This window comes from Eublepharis macularius, chromosome 17 (genome assembly GCF_028583425.1).
Source record: "Eublepharis macularius isolate TG4126 chromosome 17, MPM_Emac_v1.0, whole genome shotgun sequence".
Lineage (NCBI taxonomy): Eukaryota > Metazoa > Chordata > Lepidosauria > Squamata > Eublepharidae > Eublepharis > Eublepharis macularius.
Window position 1 is genome coordinate 8,068,992 of NC_072806.1, and position 14,016 is coordinate 8,083,007.

Consider the following 14,016-nt stretch of genomic DNA (forward strand, 5'->3'; position numbering starts at 1 on the left):
TTCCATGCACAGAAGCAGTATACCTCTGAGTACTGTGCGCTGGAGACAAACCCCAAGAGGAGGCCTGTGATTTTACTTGCAAGCACTTTGCTATTAGCAGCTTCTGCAGGCATCGTGTATGCATGCAGAGATCTTTAGAGTTGGTACGGCATGGCAGCGTAAGACAGAGGTATGATTTGGGAAGTCTGTTCAAATATCACCTCTGCTGCAAACTTAGTTGGTGGTTTTAGGTGTGTCTGGACCCATCTACAATATGTGGACAGTAATACTGGACATAGAAGGTAACAGTCACGTTACTTATGCAGTGTCAACCACGTGCACAGTTGATAGAAACAGACAAGTCTCAACCTCCAAGGAACTTATGTTCTAAAATGCTCCGGAAGAATTCTGTTTTATGATCTTGTTGGAAAGCCAGGAGGGTGGAAGCCTGTCAACTGCTACAACAGGAGGTAGTTGTTGTGGCAGTTTTAACACAGGAACCTGAAAACAGTGATCGGTGGAAGACCTTTCATTGAGAACAGGAGCAAGCCCAGATTAAACAAAAATTCACATGGAGAGAAGGATACAGAGAGAGGCACCAAGATACACATAAAGTTTCACAACTCTTTTCAGTTCAGTTCAGTTAACCTTTATTGACATCAGTTGGCACAATATTCACAATACAAGAAACATAGAAAAACAAAGTTACTTCTGGAACTGCTCCTGACGGAATTTTATAGCCATATAGAGAAACATTGCTACATTCTCGGTGGTTTTAGGCAGGGTGTCATTCAGAAGGTGAAAGACTTTTAGAGAATCTGGGAAGCCCCTCATGGCTACAGGGTGATCATATATTGTATTAATAACACGAAGGAAATTTTGTCCGAACTTCATTTTCTGAAGCAAGGCATGCAAATATTCCATTTCCAAGGAGTCAAATGCCTTCTGTATATCTAAGGCAAAGATTGCTGATTGTTCTCGTTTTTGTTTGCAATGGGATATTATATTAAGAGCCTTAAATACATTATCCGTTATGTCCATTTTAGGTAAAAATCCAGACGGATCCATATTTATATATTCACCAATAAAGGTGTTTAATCTTTTAGCCATTAAGAAAAAACCTCTTATCAGCCTAGGATGTTGACGAGTTGTCAGTGCCGTACACATTTAGAAACTCTGTATCTCTGGTTTGAGACTGCACATGAGATTTGCAATCTGTGATGTTATATGTGACACACATTTCACAGGACAAAGAACATGTTACAAAGTGGGAGAGTTTATAATAAACTGGCCACATCACTCTTCTACAAGCATGAGATAGTTACTGGGAAAGCGTGAGCTCAGGTTGTTGTAGGCTGTGCCTTTAGTAAATGGTGTAGTGACAATAGACCTTGCTGGAAAAGGGCAAAGCTGCCACACAGGGACATGTGGTAAGTTGAGGTAAGTGGCTCCCATTAAAGGTGTTAAAAGTAAGCACCAGTCCCTTGAATTGGCCTTGGAAATGCATAGGCAGCCAGGTGAAGGAGCCTCAGAATATTTATTTTATTTTTTTATTTATTATTAGACTTCTATTCCGCCCTCCCTGCAAGCGAGCTCAGGCAGATCACATCATTTAAAACACAACAAAGCACTGTTTTGTACAATTTTCCATAAAATCATCAAAACATTATAAAAAACCTAAGTCAGTTATGACAACAATAAATTACCCAGAATAAATTACCAAGATGGCAGCAATCACTGCTTAGTTACTTAATTATCGTCACTTTGAGTGAAAATAAAGGCAGCAGCTGTCAAATAGTTAAAACAGGTTGTTAGCTTTGCCTTTTAGCCAACAGTTTACTATGCGAAAGGTGGTGGGCAGATCTAATGGGGAGGTTATAATCCTTCACTTTCTCCTCCTACAGGGCCGAGGGAGGCCTGGCCCAACCTCAGCCATATGCCTGGCAGAACATCTCTGTCTTACAGGCCTGGCGGAAGGATAACAGATCCTGCCGGGGTCTAATTTCGATGGACAGAAAGTTCCACCAGGTCGGGGCCAAGACCGAGAAGGCGGACCTCCCTGGGGCCAGGAACCACGAATAGTTGTTTTTCTGCCGATCAAATATGAGTAATATTCCCCAAGAAGCTGCATTTTTGCACCCACCGAATTTTCTAGTTTGTCTTCAAGGGCAGCCCCATGTACAGCATGTAAAATCTTTCTCAATCAGCATTCTTCCTCCAATCCCCTTCTCTCTCTCTTTTTCTCTATCAGATAGTACAGAAGTGGAGCGTAGCCCCGGCTCGGAGTCCACGTCCCAGCAGAAGCTGATGGAGGACCTCCAAAACCGTTACCGGCAGATGGAAGAGCGCATCACGTGCCCCATCTGTATTGACAACCAAATCAAACTGGTCTTTCAGTGTGGGCACGGGTCTTGTCTGGAGTGCAGTGCCTCCTTGTCAGTTTGCCCAATCTGCCGACAGACTGTCCGCGAACGGATTCAGATCTTCGTTTGAGGGCAGCTCTGTGGCTTCTCTGTCCTCACTCCCACCCCCCTTTTCAGAGAACTTTGAATTTCATTTTTATTTTTCTGGAGAACCACAACTGGCCCAACGTGTTTATAATGAACTGTGAAAGCAGGAAAGGTGTGTGTTGTTCTTGCAGGGCAAAAAGAGCCACGTGCGCTACACAGCTTTTTTCCCCCTCTGGCTCTTTTCTTTTTTGACCACTAGAACAGCCCGAGACTCAGACTTGATAAAACAAGAGCTGCCTGCAGAATGCCTGTTAAGGCCAAAACATGGGCTTTGGGGAGGGAGGTTCCAGTGTTTGGGCAGTGTTGATTTCTTTTTTGCAGCCTTATCCAGCTTCGGAAGGAAAGAAATTACATTGTGTTGGAAGACGGCAGATGTCTTCCCATTCCCTACGCAAGCGATATTCTTGCACTTTAAAAGGCGGGGTGTCATCACGTTCTTCCCCTCTCGCAGATGGGGGAGGCCAAGAAGAGACATTCCTGCCCAAGCAAATCCTTTTTGGAGGTTTTGAGAGTTGCTCTGATGTTATAAGCAGAGATGGACAGAGGCGGCATATGTGTGTGTGCGCGGGTGGGGGTGCGTGTGTGCCTTCGAGGTAAAGTAGTGAATGTTTCTTGGCAAAAATATAACACGGCAACAGAAATGTTCTTCTTATCAGGTGGTGGTGTTTTTCTTTCCCCCTTGTCTATGATACCTGAGTTATCTCAGACAACCTTTAACCAAGTGTTGGCGTTAAAGTTGAGGCCTAGGCTCGATAAGTTACAATAAAACGAAGACCTGAGAGACCATGAAGGGGGGTGGCATTGTTGGCATACATTAAGGCCCCTCCCTGGCATCGAACCCACTGCCATCCTCTGGAACCCCTGACAGTGTCTACCTGCTTCTCTGCCCTCTTTGAGGGAAAAAACGGCTTCCCACTCGTTTCAGGAGTGCTTGGCTTTTTTTAAAAAAAGCGTCTTCCACATTTGTCCAGTGTTTCCATTCCTCACAGAAAGCAACACTCTCCTCTCGCCTCCCATCTTTCTCCAGCCCTCAGAACAAACACTTCCAGTCCCCCTGTTCTTCTGCCCAGCCCAAACAGTTAGGCCTGTGGTCGGCGAACAAGAGAGAAATGGCAAGAGCCCTACAGGAAGTAGTTTTGTGTCCTCTACCCAGCTGTGAAGGGCAGGTGAAGCCAGGGTTAGCGTGCTGTGAAAGGAAACGGAGAAGGCCGAGAGAATCTCCCTCTTCCTGCTGTGCTTTACAGAACAGAAGAACCAATGGTGCAATGAAGCAGTTCCTGTCCCAGCAGGATAATTACAAATCTTCAAGAACTTGCCCTTTGGCTTGAAGAGCAGTAATGAACACTGGCTCTTGGTTTTTGGAAGTTTGGCTAAGCTAGGAAACCTTATCCCAAAGTAAATATTTGCGGTGTGGCCGCAAGGGCCTGTGGAACATGTTGGGATCAGAGGTTTGGAAGAAGATCCTCTTTGTTCCCTGGATTTGGAGTTGTGGGTCTCTCTTGCAAAGAAGCCAGCCCCAAGCTAATACTCTCTGTCATAAGACTCAAGAAAGCAGGACAGAGTTGCACTGCAGTTCTGCCGGATCCCAGAACATCTTTTGTGGAATCTGTCTCGCTTCTTTTTTTTAAAAGCAAAAAACAAAGCAAGTTTCTAGTCCCTGTGAGCTGGGGGAACTTGGAATGGCATTTCTAAGTTGAGCTTTAGCAGAGTACAAACTAAACCTTTCAACATCTACAGATTTTACACAATCTGGGCAAGGGGTGGTCATTTCACCACACCTTGGCTGTTGTCATAGTGAAAAGTCCCTCATGCTTGGCCCCACAGGGGGAAAATGTAAATTACCTATGAGTTTTCCCCTCTGGGGCAAATAGCACAGAGGGACACTTAAATTGGGAAAACACGCCTACCCCAGTTGTATCCCCTGATTCAGCCCTCTCACTATGGTTGCTTTTAAGCCTACAAAAATGAAATCACAAATTTCCCATTTTGCCCTGTTTGTGGGAAAGTGTGGGAGGGGAGAGATGTGAGCATCATGGGGGAGGGGGTTACTTTCTTTTTTAAAAAAATAATTGTATTAATTTTTTCAAACACAACAAGAAACCCACCATCTAAACCACATACATAACATCAGGGCTCATTTCGAGGGGGGACTTGCAGTTCTGGCTTCTTCAACAGAGTGAGGATTCAAACCTGGGTCTCCCAGACCCTCATCTAACACTCTAACCACTACACACACTACCTCTGGTTGACCCAAATGGGTGGCAGTTCTCCAAAGAGGTCACATGTCAGGTGGACCCACCCACCTGACTTTTTGCCATATGGGGCCCGTTTCGGCCTGGATTGGGGGCAAAACAGCCTGGATCGGATCGGTGCCGGGCCACTTTAGGTCATTTAGGGCCCCTTTTTGCCATTTCGATCCCAATTTTGGCCCTGAATGGCCAGGATTGGGTCCAAAACAGCCAGGATAGGTGATGTCAGGGGGTGTGGCATATGCAAATCAGTTACGCTAATGACACACTGCCGGTGATGGCAAGGGGTGTGGCATATGCTAATGAGTTATGCTGATGAGTTCCTCCAGCTCTTTTTCTACGAAATGACCCCTGCATAACATACAATATTACATAAGGAGTGAGCATATAATACAACAACAACAAGAAAAGGAAGGAAAATGATTGAGAAAAAAAGATGAAAAAAAACAGGCAATGTTGAATCAAAGAGTTAATGGAGGACTTTTCATATTTATCTAGCATAAAACACAGGAAATTTTTAATGGTGTATGGGAGTTTTTAAAACACTTCTATATATACTGTGAATCTAATTTCTTTTCCGTAACTTGAGGAAGGGTTCAGATAAATACTGATACTGGGTTCTGATTAGTATATGAAATGAAGTCTTGCCGTGTTTCATAGAAATCTAACATTCTGGCATTACTTTTAACAAATCTTAAGTCCATGTATCAATTTTTCTGCCAAATTGCTATGGCAGAAAAAAATTGGGGAGGGGGGTACTTTCAACCAGGGAAACAGCATGACAGCAGAATTTAAAACCCTTCTTCCCCAGAGTTGTGGCTCCAGTGAACATCTGGCCCCCTAACTGATACAGGTTTATAGGGCCAATTGACACATCTGGGGTTCCAGCCATGGAAAGCCAGCATCACAGGTAATTTTGGCCCTCAGAAATCTCAATTAAAACAATAATTTCCTCCCCAGCTGTAATCCGTTCCCAGCTTGGCTCCCCACAGGGAAAGCTGCGCAGAGGAACTCAAAAGTGCAAACCTTTTGAATGCAACCTTTGTAATCTTTGTTATTTCCCGAAGATGTATGTTGTCCTTTTTTCCCTTTCTTCAAAATAGATTTGACAGTTCCACCAACCGCAGAGAGCTCTGGAACCAGCTTCCTATCTCTTTGCTTTATGACAAGCAGATGTCAACAAATTTGGAGGCCCACTTGAAGGAATCGAGAGTGAACAGATATGCCCATTTCTCTGTGTGCATGTTAGCTTGGGCCTGGTTCCTAAGTAAACCGCCAGGCGGTGAACTGATGCCATAACGAACATTATAGAAAGCTTGTTTGCAAGACTAATTTCTAGTAGGGCTGGAATATGCAAACTATAGACAGAAAGAAACTATCAGGCACTGCTTGGAGGCATCGCCTCCTTGCAAAATAAAAATAGTTAGCATGAGTATGGCGCTGTCATTGGGTTCAAAGCACTTTATCTTGTAATGCTTAACAATACCCCTGTAAGGTGCTGCAGTATTATTATCCCCGTATTGCAGATGGGAAAACTGAGGCTGAACGAAAGTAGCTGGCTTTAGTGCATAGGTGTCTGACGTGATTCTGACCAGATTTTGTAACCTTTGGTCCTTCTGCTTTACCAGCTTCCCTTTCATTTGATTCCAGCATAAGTGCCCTGATTTCCCCCACGGAAGTTCTCAAGCCCTTCTGTAATTAAGCGAAGCGGACTAATATCATGCATAATTGTGTAAAATGGGAAATTTTCAATTTGCATAATTTATTTCAATCAGAGAATCCAGATTGTTTTGGTACAGAATGTTGATTCTTTGTTAAATTTACATACTGCTCAATGTACAATCACGCGAAAGAAAGGGGCTGTACATGAGAATGAGAGGCACAGGCTGCACTGCCGCTAGTTAAAATCCAGAGTGTATCTTTTAATTTCAATTTTTCCCTGTATTTCTGCCTTTGTCCCCTAGTTAGCAGCCTTTGTTCTTCAGCTGTTTTGGCTGCTATTAACAAATGTTTGGTTATGCATGTGTGTGTGATAATTCCAGCACATCTTGTCCTGTGGGGCAAAAAAAATCCTAGGAATGTTGTTAATGGAAGACAGTCGCTGTGTGTTTAGATTTTGCCTCTTTCTTGGTTATCTGGGTTGTCTAGCAGTATTTTCCACAAAAGAATGACTCATCGGTCCCTATTTACCCAGAATCATTTTCGCCATGTTTGGGGCCAGTCCCTAAAGAATCAGCCCCAGTATAATGCCGTTGCTTCTGGGTCACGCCAGAAGTGACAATATTGACGGGTCACGGGTGCCTTTGTGGCCTTTTCCACAAGCTGCCTGCCGATAGTGGGAAATCTCCAGGCTCCCCACAGGGCAGGCACTGGCAGGCACCTGGGAACTCTACTCATAGGACTCCCAAATTCTTGCAAGTTTATTTCCTCTTGCCAGAGTTTGGCCACCGCTTTGTTTGCCCTGGTTCTAGCCGACCCAAAATGGTAGCCAAACTTTTGAGAGAAAAAGGAATCTTGCAAGAAGGGTTGACAACCTTCAGGCGCAGCAGAGAGATCTCCCAAGATTAGGACTTATCTCTAAGCTACAGAGATCACTTCCCCTAGAGAAAATGGCGGCTTTGGAGGGTGGACCCACCCACCTCACAGGGTGTTTTGTTGTGGGGATAATAATGACATACTTTGTAAACCGCTCTGAGTGGGCATTAAGTTGTCCTGAAGGGCGGTATATAAATAGAATGTTGTTGTTGTTGTTGTTGTTATAGCATTAAAATCGCCACAATATTAAAAACAAGCCTTTGGACATCGGTGGCATAAAAACTATCCATAAAAGAGAACTAGACTGTTAAAAAGCTGGTGAGATAAAAACCTCAAATTAAAAGCCTGGGTCAAAAATGTGTTTTGGCCTGGCACCTAAAAGAAGGAAACTAGTTAAGGAAAAGTAAACTAGGCATAGGGTTGCCAGCCTCCAGGTGGTGGCTAGAAATCTCCTGGAATTGCAACTGATCTCGAGGTGGGTCCTGATACTCTCCCAAATTGCAACTGACTTTCAGACCACAGAGATCAACTGCCCTGGAGAAAAAGCTACTTTGGAGGGTGGACTCTATGGCATTAGACCCTGCTGAGGTCCCTCCCCAAACCCCACCCTCTCCAGGCTCCACCCCCAAATCTCCAGGAATCTCCTTACCTGGAGCTGGCAACCCTGGTCCAGTCACCAGGTGACTCTTAAGAGAGACAGTGTTCCCAAGGCAAGGCGCCACCACAGAAAATGCCCTATTTATACCCCGCCATTCTCACAAGTGAAGACTCAAAGCAGCTTATATCAGTCCCCTCTTCTTCATTTTATCCTCACAACAACCGTGTGAGGTAGGCTAGGCTGAGAGTGTCTGATTGGCCAAGGCCACCCAGTGAGCTTCTTCAGCAGAGTGAGGATTCAAACCTGGGTCTCCCAGACCCTCATCTAACACTGTAACCGCTACACAACACTACATCTGGTTGAACCAAATGGGTGGCAGGGTACCACACTGTGTCCCAAAGCCATTGTGTGAACACACATACACTCCCTACACACCTCACATCTCACCATCCGATATTATCTGCAGTGTTTTCCATTGCTGCTCTTGACATGGTACAGAAAGGCCAGTTAGGACTGCTCAGGAGTATATAATTTCCCCCCTCTCTCTGGTCCAAAATTAAATTGAGCCAGATTCAACAATCCTTGAGAGCAAGGCCAAATGAAACTGCCAGATGTGAGAACTGGGGGGGACATCCTCATTAGAAAAGGGGAGAATTAATAATAGCCTCTTATGCAGCTTATATAATTCCATTTATTGTGGCTCTGTACCAAAGCATGTAAACACCGCAAGCCTCTCTGTTAAAACAAATAGCAAAGATAAAATACTGGCATAGATCAGTCAAGGAGAGGGTCATGTATGTGTGATGTTCTTTGAAGAAAGTGCCTAGGGGTGTAGGATACAGCACTCTGGGAATATCAGCTTGGATTTTTAAAAAACCACCAAGTTGCTAGCCCATATTGTTCAGAAATTAATTTGAAAGTTGCCTGTGGCAATAGTTCATGAAATATTCTAAGATTGACAGATGGGGCTCAGAGAACAGGGTTGCACACACAGTTGTATTAACAGACAAACTCACAAAAGTATTATAGCAAGATTTGAGTCCAGTGGTACCTTACAGACTTAACAAGATTTCTCAAGGGTGTAAGTTTTCGACAGTCAAAGCTCCCTCCTTCGGCACCTGAAGAAGGGAGCTTTAACTCTCAAAAGCTCATACCCTTGAAAATCTTGCCCTGGATCCAAATCCTACTGTTCTACTGCAGATCAACACAGCTACCTACCTACCAGAAACTCAGAAAAATATTTATAAAAAAAAAAAAGCCTGAAGAAAAGGTTTTTCTCTGCTAACTTTGCATTTTTTGGAAAAGCTGAAGCAAACTTTGTTCAAATAAATAATAAAATTTTGTATTCCAGTTCTTCCTTTTCACACAGTTGCCAACTCTGGGCTGGGAAATTCAGTAAGATCGAGGAGTGGAGCCTGGGAGGGCAGGATTTGGGGCAGGAAGAGAACCCAGCAGGGTATAATGCCATAGAGACCACCTTCCAAGGGCGCCATATTCTCCAGGTGAGATAACTAGTAGTCTGTAGTCTGGAGATAACAAGTCTGGGAAATCTCAAGGCCCCACCTGTAGGTTGACAATCCTATCTTCAGGTTTAGTTCCTCCTGCAACCTTTACATGAAAACAGCAAGCTGATTTTTTTATTTAACCTAGCAACGTATTTTAAAAATGGCCTCCTCTACCTTCACCCAGAAGCCGTAACAGTCATATCAGGATTCTACCTCCTCATTCTATAGCAGGTGTCAACCAGACTTAATTCTCTTTGTTTTGGATGAAGTGGGTTAAAAACGTTTATGATCACAAGCCCCCTCACTCAAAAGCTGCTTCATTAGAATGTGAACTCATCTCTGGTTCTTCCAGCCACCTGTCCACAGATTGCTAATTCCCCAGAAAGGATTCTTGTGAGATTTAAGGCTTTATGTCCGTCCTCTTTTCTCTGCCCTGTACATTTTTCACATGAAGCCTGGACCGACCCAGAAAAAAAGCCACCATTCTCCATCTGCTGCTATGGGAACACAGGTTTTCTTTGGCGAACAGCTGGCTTCTCTGGGAGAAAAAATCCCATCATCCCACAGCTGGCTGCAAATAAGAGCTTTTTCTGTCTACGCCTTGAAGTGCCAGGGGAGCAACCAGCTTGCTTTCCAAGAAACCTCTCAGATCCTCCCTTTCCTCGGCATGTGTGAGAGAGTGACCCTATGCAACCTAGGGGGCTCAAAGCCTTTCCCATCTTACCAAATGACCACGGCACTCGTCTCGGATTGGGCCCTTCATATTCCTAGCAAAGCAGTGATCCAATCTCTCCCTGTGTAGGGGAAAGTCTTCCATGGGAGCTGCTAGAATGGATAAAGTGTTGGACTGGGACCTGGAACTGAATCCTTAAATCTGCTATTAAGATCATGAGGTGACCTTCAGCCAGTCGCTCAGCCTGACTCACAGTCAAACAGATAGACTGTTTGGACATATGCTGGTCAAAATCTAGGCCTTGTTTGAGGAAAGTCCCTCCTTCCTTTCTCCCTCTCCCCCCACCCCCACCATATCTTGAAGATTTTGCCTATGTGAATGTTCCTGGTGGCTGGCTGTAGCCAAATAGACGTTTACATGCTTACAGAATGGACAAAGGCTGTCATTCCATCGGTCACAGGTGACGGGAATGTTTCTCCAAAGCACTGCACATTTTTTGCCATCTTCTGGGCATGGAGCAGGGAACACTGGGTGTGTCTTGGTGGGGAGGGAGTTGTGAATTTCCTGCATTGTGCAGAGGGTTGGGCTAGATGACCCTGGAGGTCCCTTCCAACCCTATAAGTCTATGACTCTATATATGATCTCGGCAAATCTTTACAACAATGCTGATAAGCTAATTATTATTAGCCCCGCCCCCTGGATTGTAGGTGGGAGGGGCTAACTATGAGAAATTCTAGCTTCCCTTAGTTCATGGCAGAGGTGAGATGAATCTAGAGTGTCTTGGTTGGTATCTACCATTCCTCCAGGCTTGATAGAAAAACGTAACAAAGCCATAGCTCCCATCCATCCATCCATCCATCCATCCATCCATCCATCCAATAAGGTTGTCAACTCCTGTTTGGGAAATTCCTAGAGGCTTTGGGGGTGGAGCTTGGAGAGGGAGGGATTTGGGGAGGGGTGTGACCTCAGCAGGGTATAATGCCATAGAGTCCACCCTCCAAAGCAGCCATTTTCTCCAGGGGAACGGATCTCTGTGATCTGGAGATCAGTTGTAAGACTGGAGATCTCCAGATAGCACCTACAGTTTGGCAACCCTACCATACAATCTCACATGAATGCATGAAGCTATCTTATACTGACCAAGAGTACTAGTCAAGCTAGCCTGATATCGTCTGCTCTGACTGGCAGCAGCAGCTCTCTAGACTCCTGGGCAGATGTCTTCCATCTCACCTGCTACCTGATTCTTTTACCTGGAGTTTCTGGAGATTGAATCTGGGGCACTGACAATACTCTATCTGAACTTCGTTCCTTTGCAGAGGGGGAAATAATCATTGCTGGTGATTTTTAACTATATCATGAATTATGATTTAGATAATTGTAGCATAAGCTTCTCGAAAGCTTATGCTACAATAAAATTGGTTAGTCTTAAAGGTGCTACTGGACTGTTTTTGATTATGATTTAGATAAATCTGAGAAACGACGAAGTTGCCAAAAACTGAGAAAAGGAACTTCAGAATTATCAAACATAATGACTAACCTAGATTGCCATGATATCTGGCATCTTCAAAACCCACTGGTAAGAGAATATACATATTGTACTTCTATCCACAATACATACACAAGGCCTGATTATGTTTCTTATCTTTCAACTTAATTCATCAAACTTGTTCATCGAGCATAGGTGACAAATTGTGGAGACACCATGCTGACACAGGCTGCTTCCACACACATTGGATAATCCACTTTCAATACTCTTTAGTGAACATTTGAAACTGATTTTCCATGTGTGGAACAAAAAATCCACTTCCAAAGGATTGCGGAAATGCATTGAAAGTGCATTATTCAACGTGTGTGGAAATGGCCACAGAGTGCATACTGACAATAAATCACATCAAACAAACTCGAACAAACTAAAAATTGAACAAGCCACTTTTATTCCACAAACCAATTTCTTCCAAAGTCTCTTTAGAAATTAAACAATATTTAGAAACAAATATGCCATGTGGCATTCCTCAAATCCATGTGTGGGATGCCATAAAAGCGGTGCTTAGAGGGAAATTAATCTCCATCGCCTCCTATCACAAAAAGCAAAAACGAGAAATGAAACTAAATCTAGAATAAGAAAACGTGAAGAGGAACATAAAGAATTTTTTTAAAAAAAGAGATTGAATCTGAGACTTTCTGCATCCAAAGCAAATGTTCTGGCTCCGCAGCCCATCTCATGAGCCATGCGAGAAAAAGTTCTATTTTATTTCTGAAATCATAAATAAACCATACAGACTTGAGGCCCTGAACCCTCAGGTTATATTAAAGTAAGCCCATTTTCCTCTGCCACCCCCAATGGATCTTGATTCTATTCCCATCACTCTTAGCCAGGGTTCATTTTGAGAGGGAACGCACAGGAACACAGTTCCGGCAGTTCCCCAAAGAGGTCACATGACAGGTGGCCCCGCCCACCTGACTCAGCCATTTTGGGCCCATTTCGGCCTGGATTGGGGCTGAAACGGCCTGGATCGGGCCTCTGACTGGTGGTGGATCACTCTCCCGCTCAGCAGTGGACCAGTCCTGACCATTTTGGGCCCCTTTTCAGCCATTTTCAGCCCCTTTTTGCCATTTTGGGCCCAATTTCGGCCCTGAATGGCCAGGATTGGGTCCAAAACAGCCAGGATAGGTGATGTCAGGGGCTGTGGCATATGCTAATGAGTTATGCTAATGAGTTCCTCCAGCTCTTTTTCTACAAAATGACCCCTGCTCTTAGCTACTACACTATCAGAGATGGGGGTCATGTCCATAAAAGAATATGGATGTAGGCTGTAATGCTAAAATATTTCCATTGGTATGATCTCCCCTCCCTTTCATTAACTAAGCCATGGGTTCACAATTCTTTAATACAGCGCTTTTGTGTGTTTTTGACAGCCCATCCTTCTCTGTTATTTTAATAACTCTCAAAGCAGCATTTGGCAATAAAACAAAGAGTTTAAAAACAAAACAGAGTTGTGCAATTGAAATAAGCCACAGAAACTGCATATCAGTGCAGCTTGAGAAAAAGACATACTGCAATTGATAGATGAAAAGATACTTAACTAAAAACCATCAAATCAGCAGGGCTTTTTTTCTGGGAAAAGAGGTGGTGGAACGCAGTGGGTTGCCCTTGGAGAAAATGGTCACATGGCTGGTGGCCCCACCCCCTGATCTCCAAACAGAGGGGAGTTTAGTTTGCCCTCTGAGCCGCTCCAGTGGTGCGGAGGGCAATCTAACCTCCCCTCTGTCTGGAGATTAGGAGGCGGGGCCACCGACCATGTGACCATTTTCAAGAGGTGCCAGAACTCCAATCCACTGCGTTCCAACTGAAAAAAAGCCCTGCAATCAGTATCAATAGACAAAAGCATCTTCAAGAAACTATAAATTAACTAATCAGGAGGACATGGTGTCGTCTGGAACAAAACAGTCTTGGCCAGTTGTTGGAAAGTCAAGCTTTGCAAAATGAGCAGAATGTCATAGTATATTTGCAAATTGCATTGTAACATCCAGACTGGATTACTGTTAAATTCTCTTTAAGGGGCTGCCCTTGAAAAGTGTTCAAGAATTCCCCTGGTGCAAGCAGGCAGGAATCTAACGGGCCCACTGCAGTTAATAAATAAAATCAGTGCTCTGATTCCAGGTGTGTTACCAGACCCAATTCAAAGTGTTTTTGACCTTTAATGCTCTAAATGGCTTGGATGCAAAATATCTGTACCTGTACACCTGTATTTACCTGAATTTTGAAGCTGGTTAATGAAGCCTTAGTATAGGAAGCGGCTTTATTTGAGATATTTTAGAGATGCCATTCTCCCCTCCCCCCCTATTGCAAGAATGTTGGTTGCTGGGAATGAAAATAGGATTGACATGAGAACTGGGATATATGGGAAGCCATTTTCAGCCGATACCCCTGTGAAATTCCTGGAGAAGCGTTATAGGCATTATTCTT

At 44.0% G+C, this 14,016-nt stretch overlaps 1 protein-coding gene across 5 annotated transcripts in view; it reads left to right on the plus strand.

The window, feature by feature from the left end:
- Window positions 1–3,141, plus strand: part of MIB2 (MIB E3 ubiquitin protein ligase 2) — a 69,674-nt gene extending 66,533 nt beyond the window's left edge. For all 5 annotated transcript variants that reach the window (XM_055001637.1, XM_055001639.1, XM_055001638.1 and 2 more), the window contains one exon: window positions 2,231–3,141. In XM_055001637.1, coding sequence (XP_054857612.1) covers window positions 2,231–2,472 — 242 coding nt within the window. In that variant the 3' untranslated portion in view covers window positions 2,473–3,141. The remainder of the gene's footprint in view (window positions 1–2,230) is intronic.
- Window positions 3,142–14,016: the final 10,875 nt, after the last annotated feature.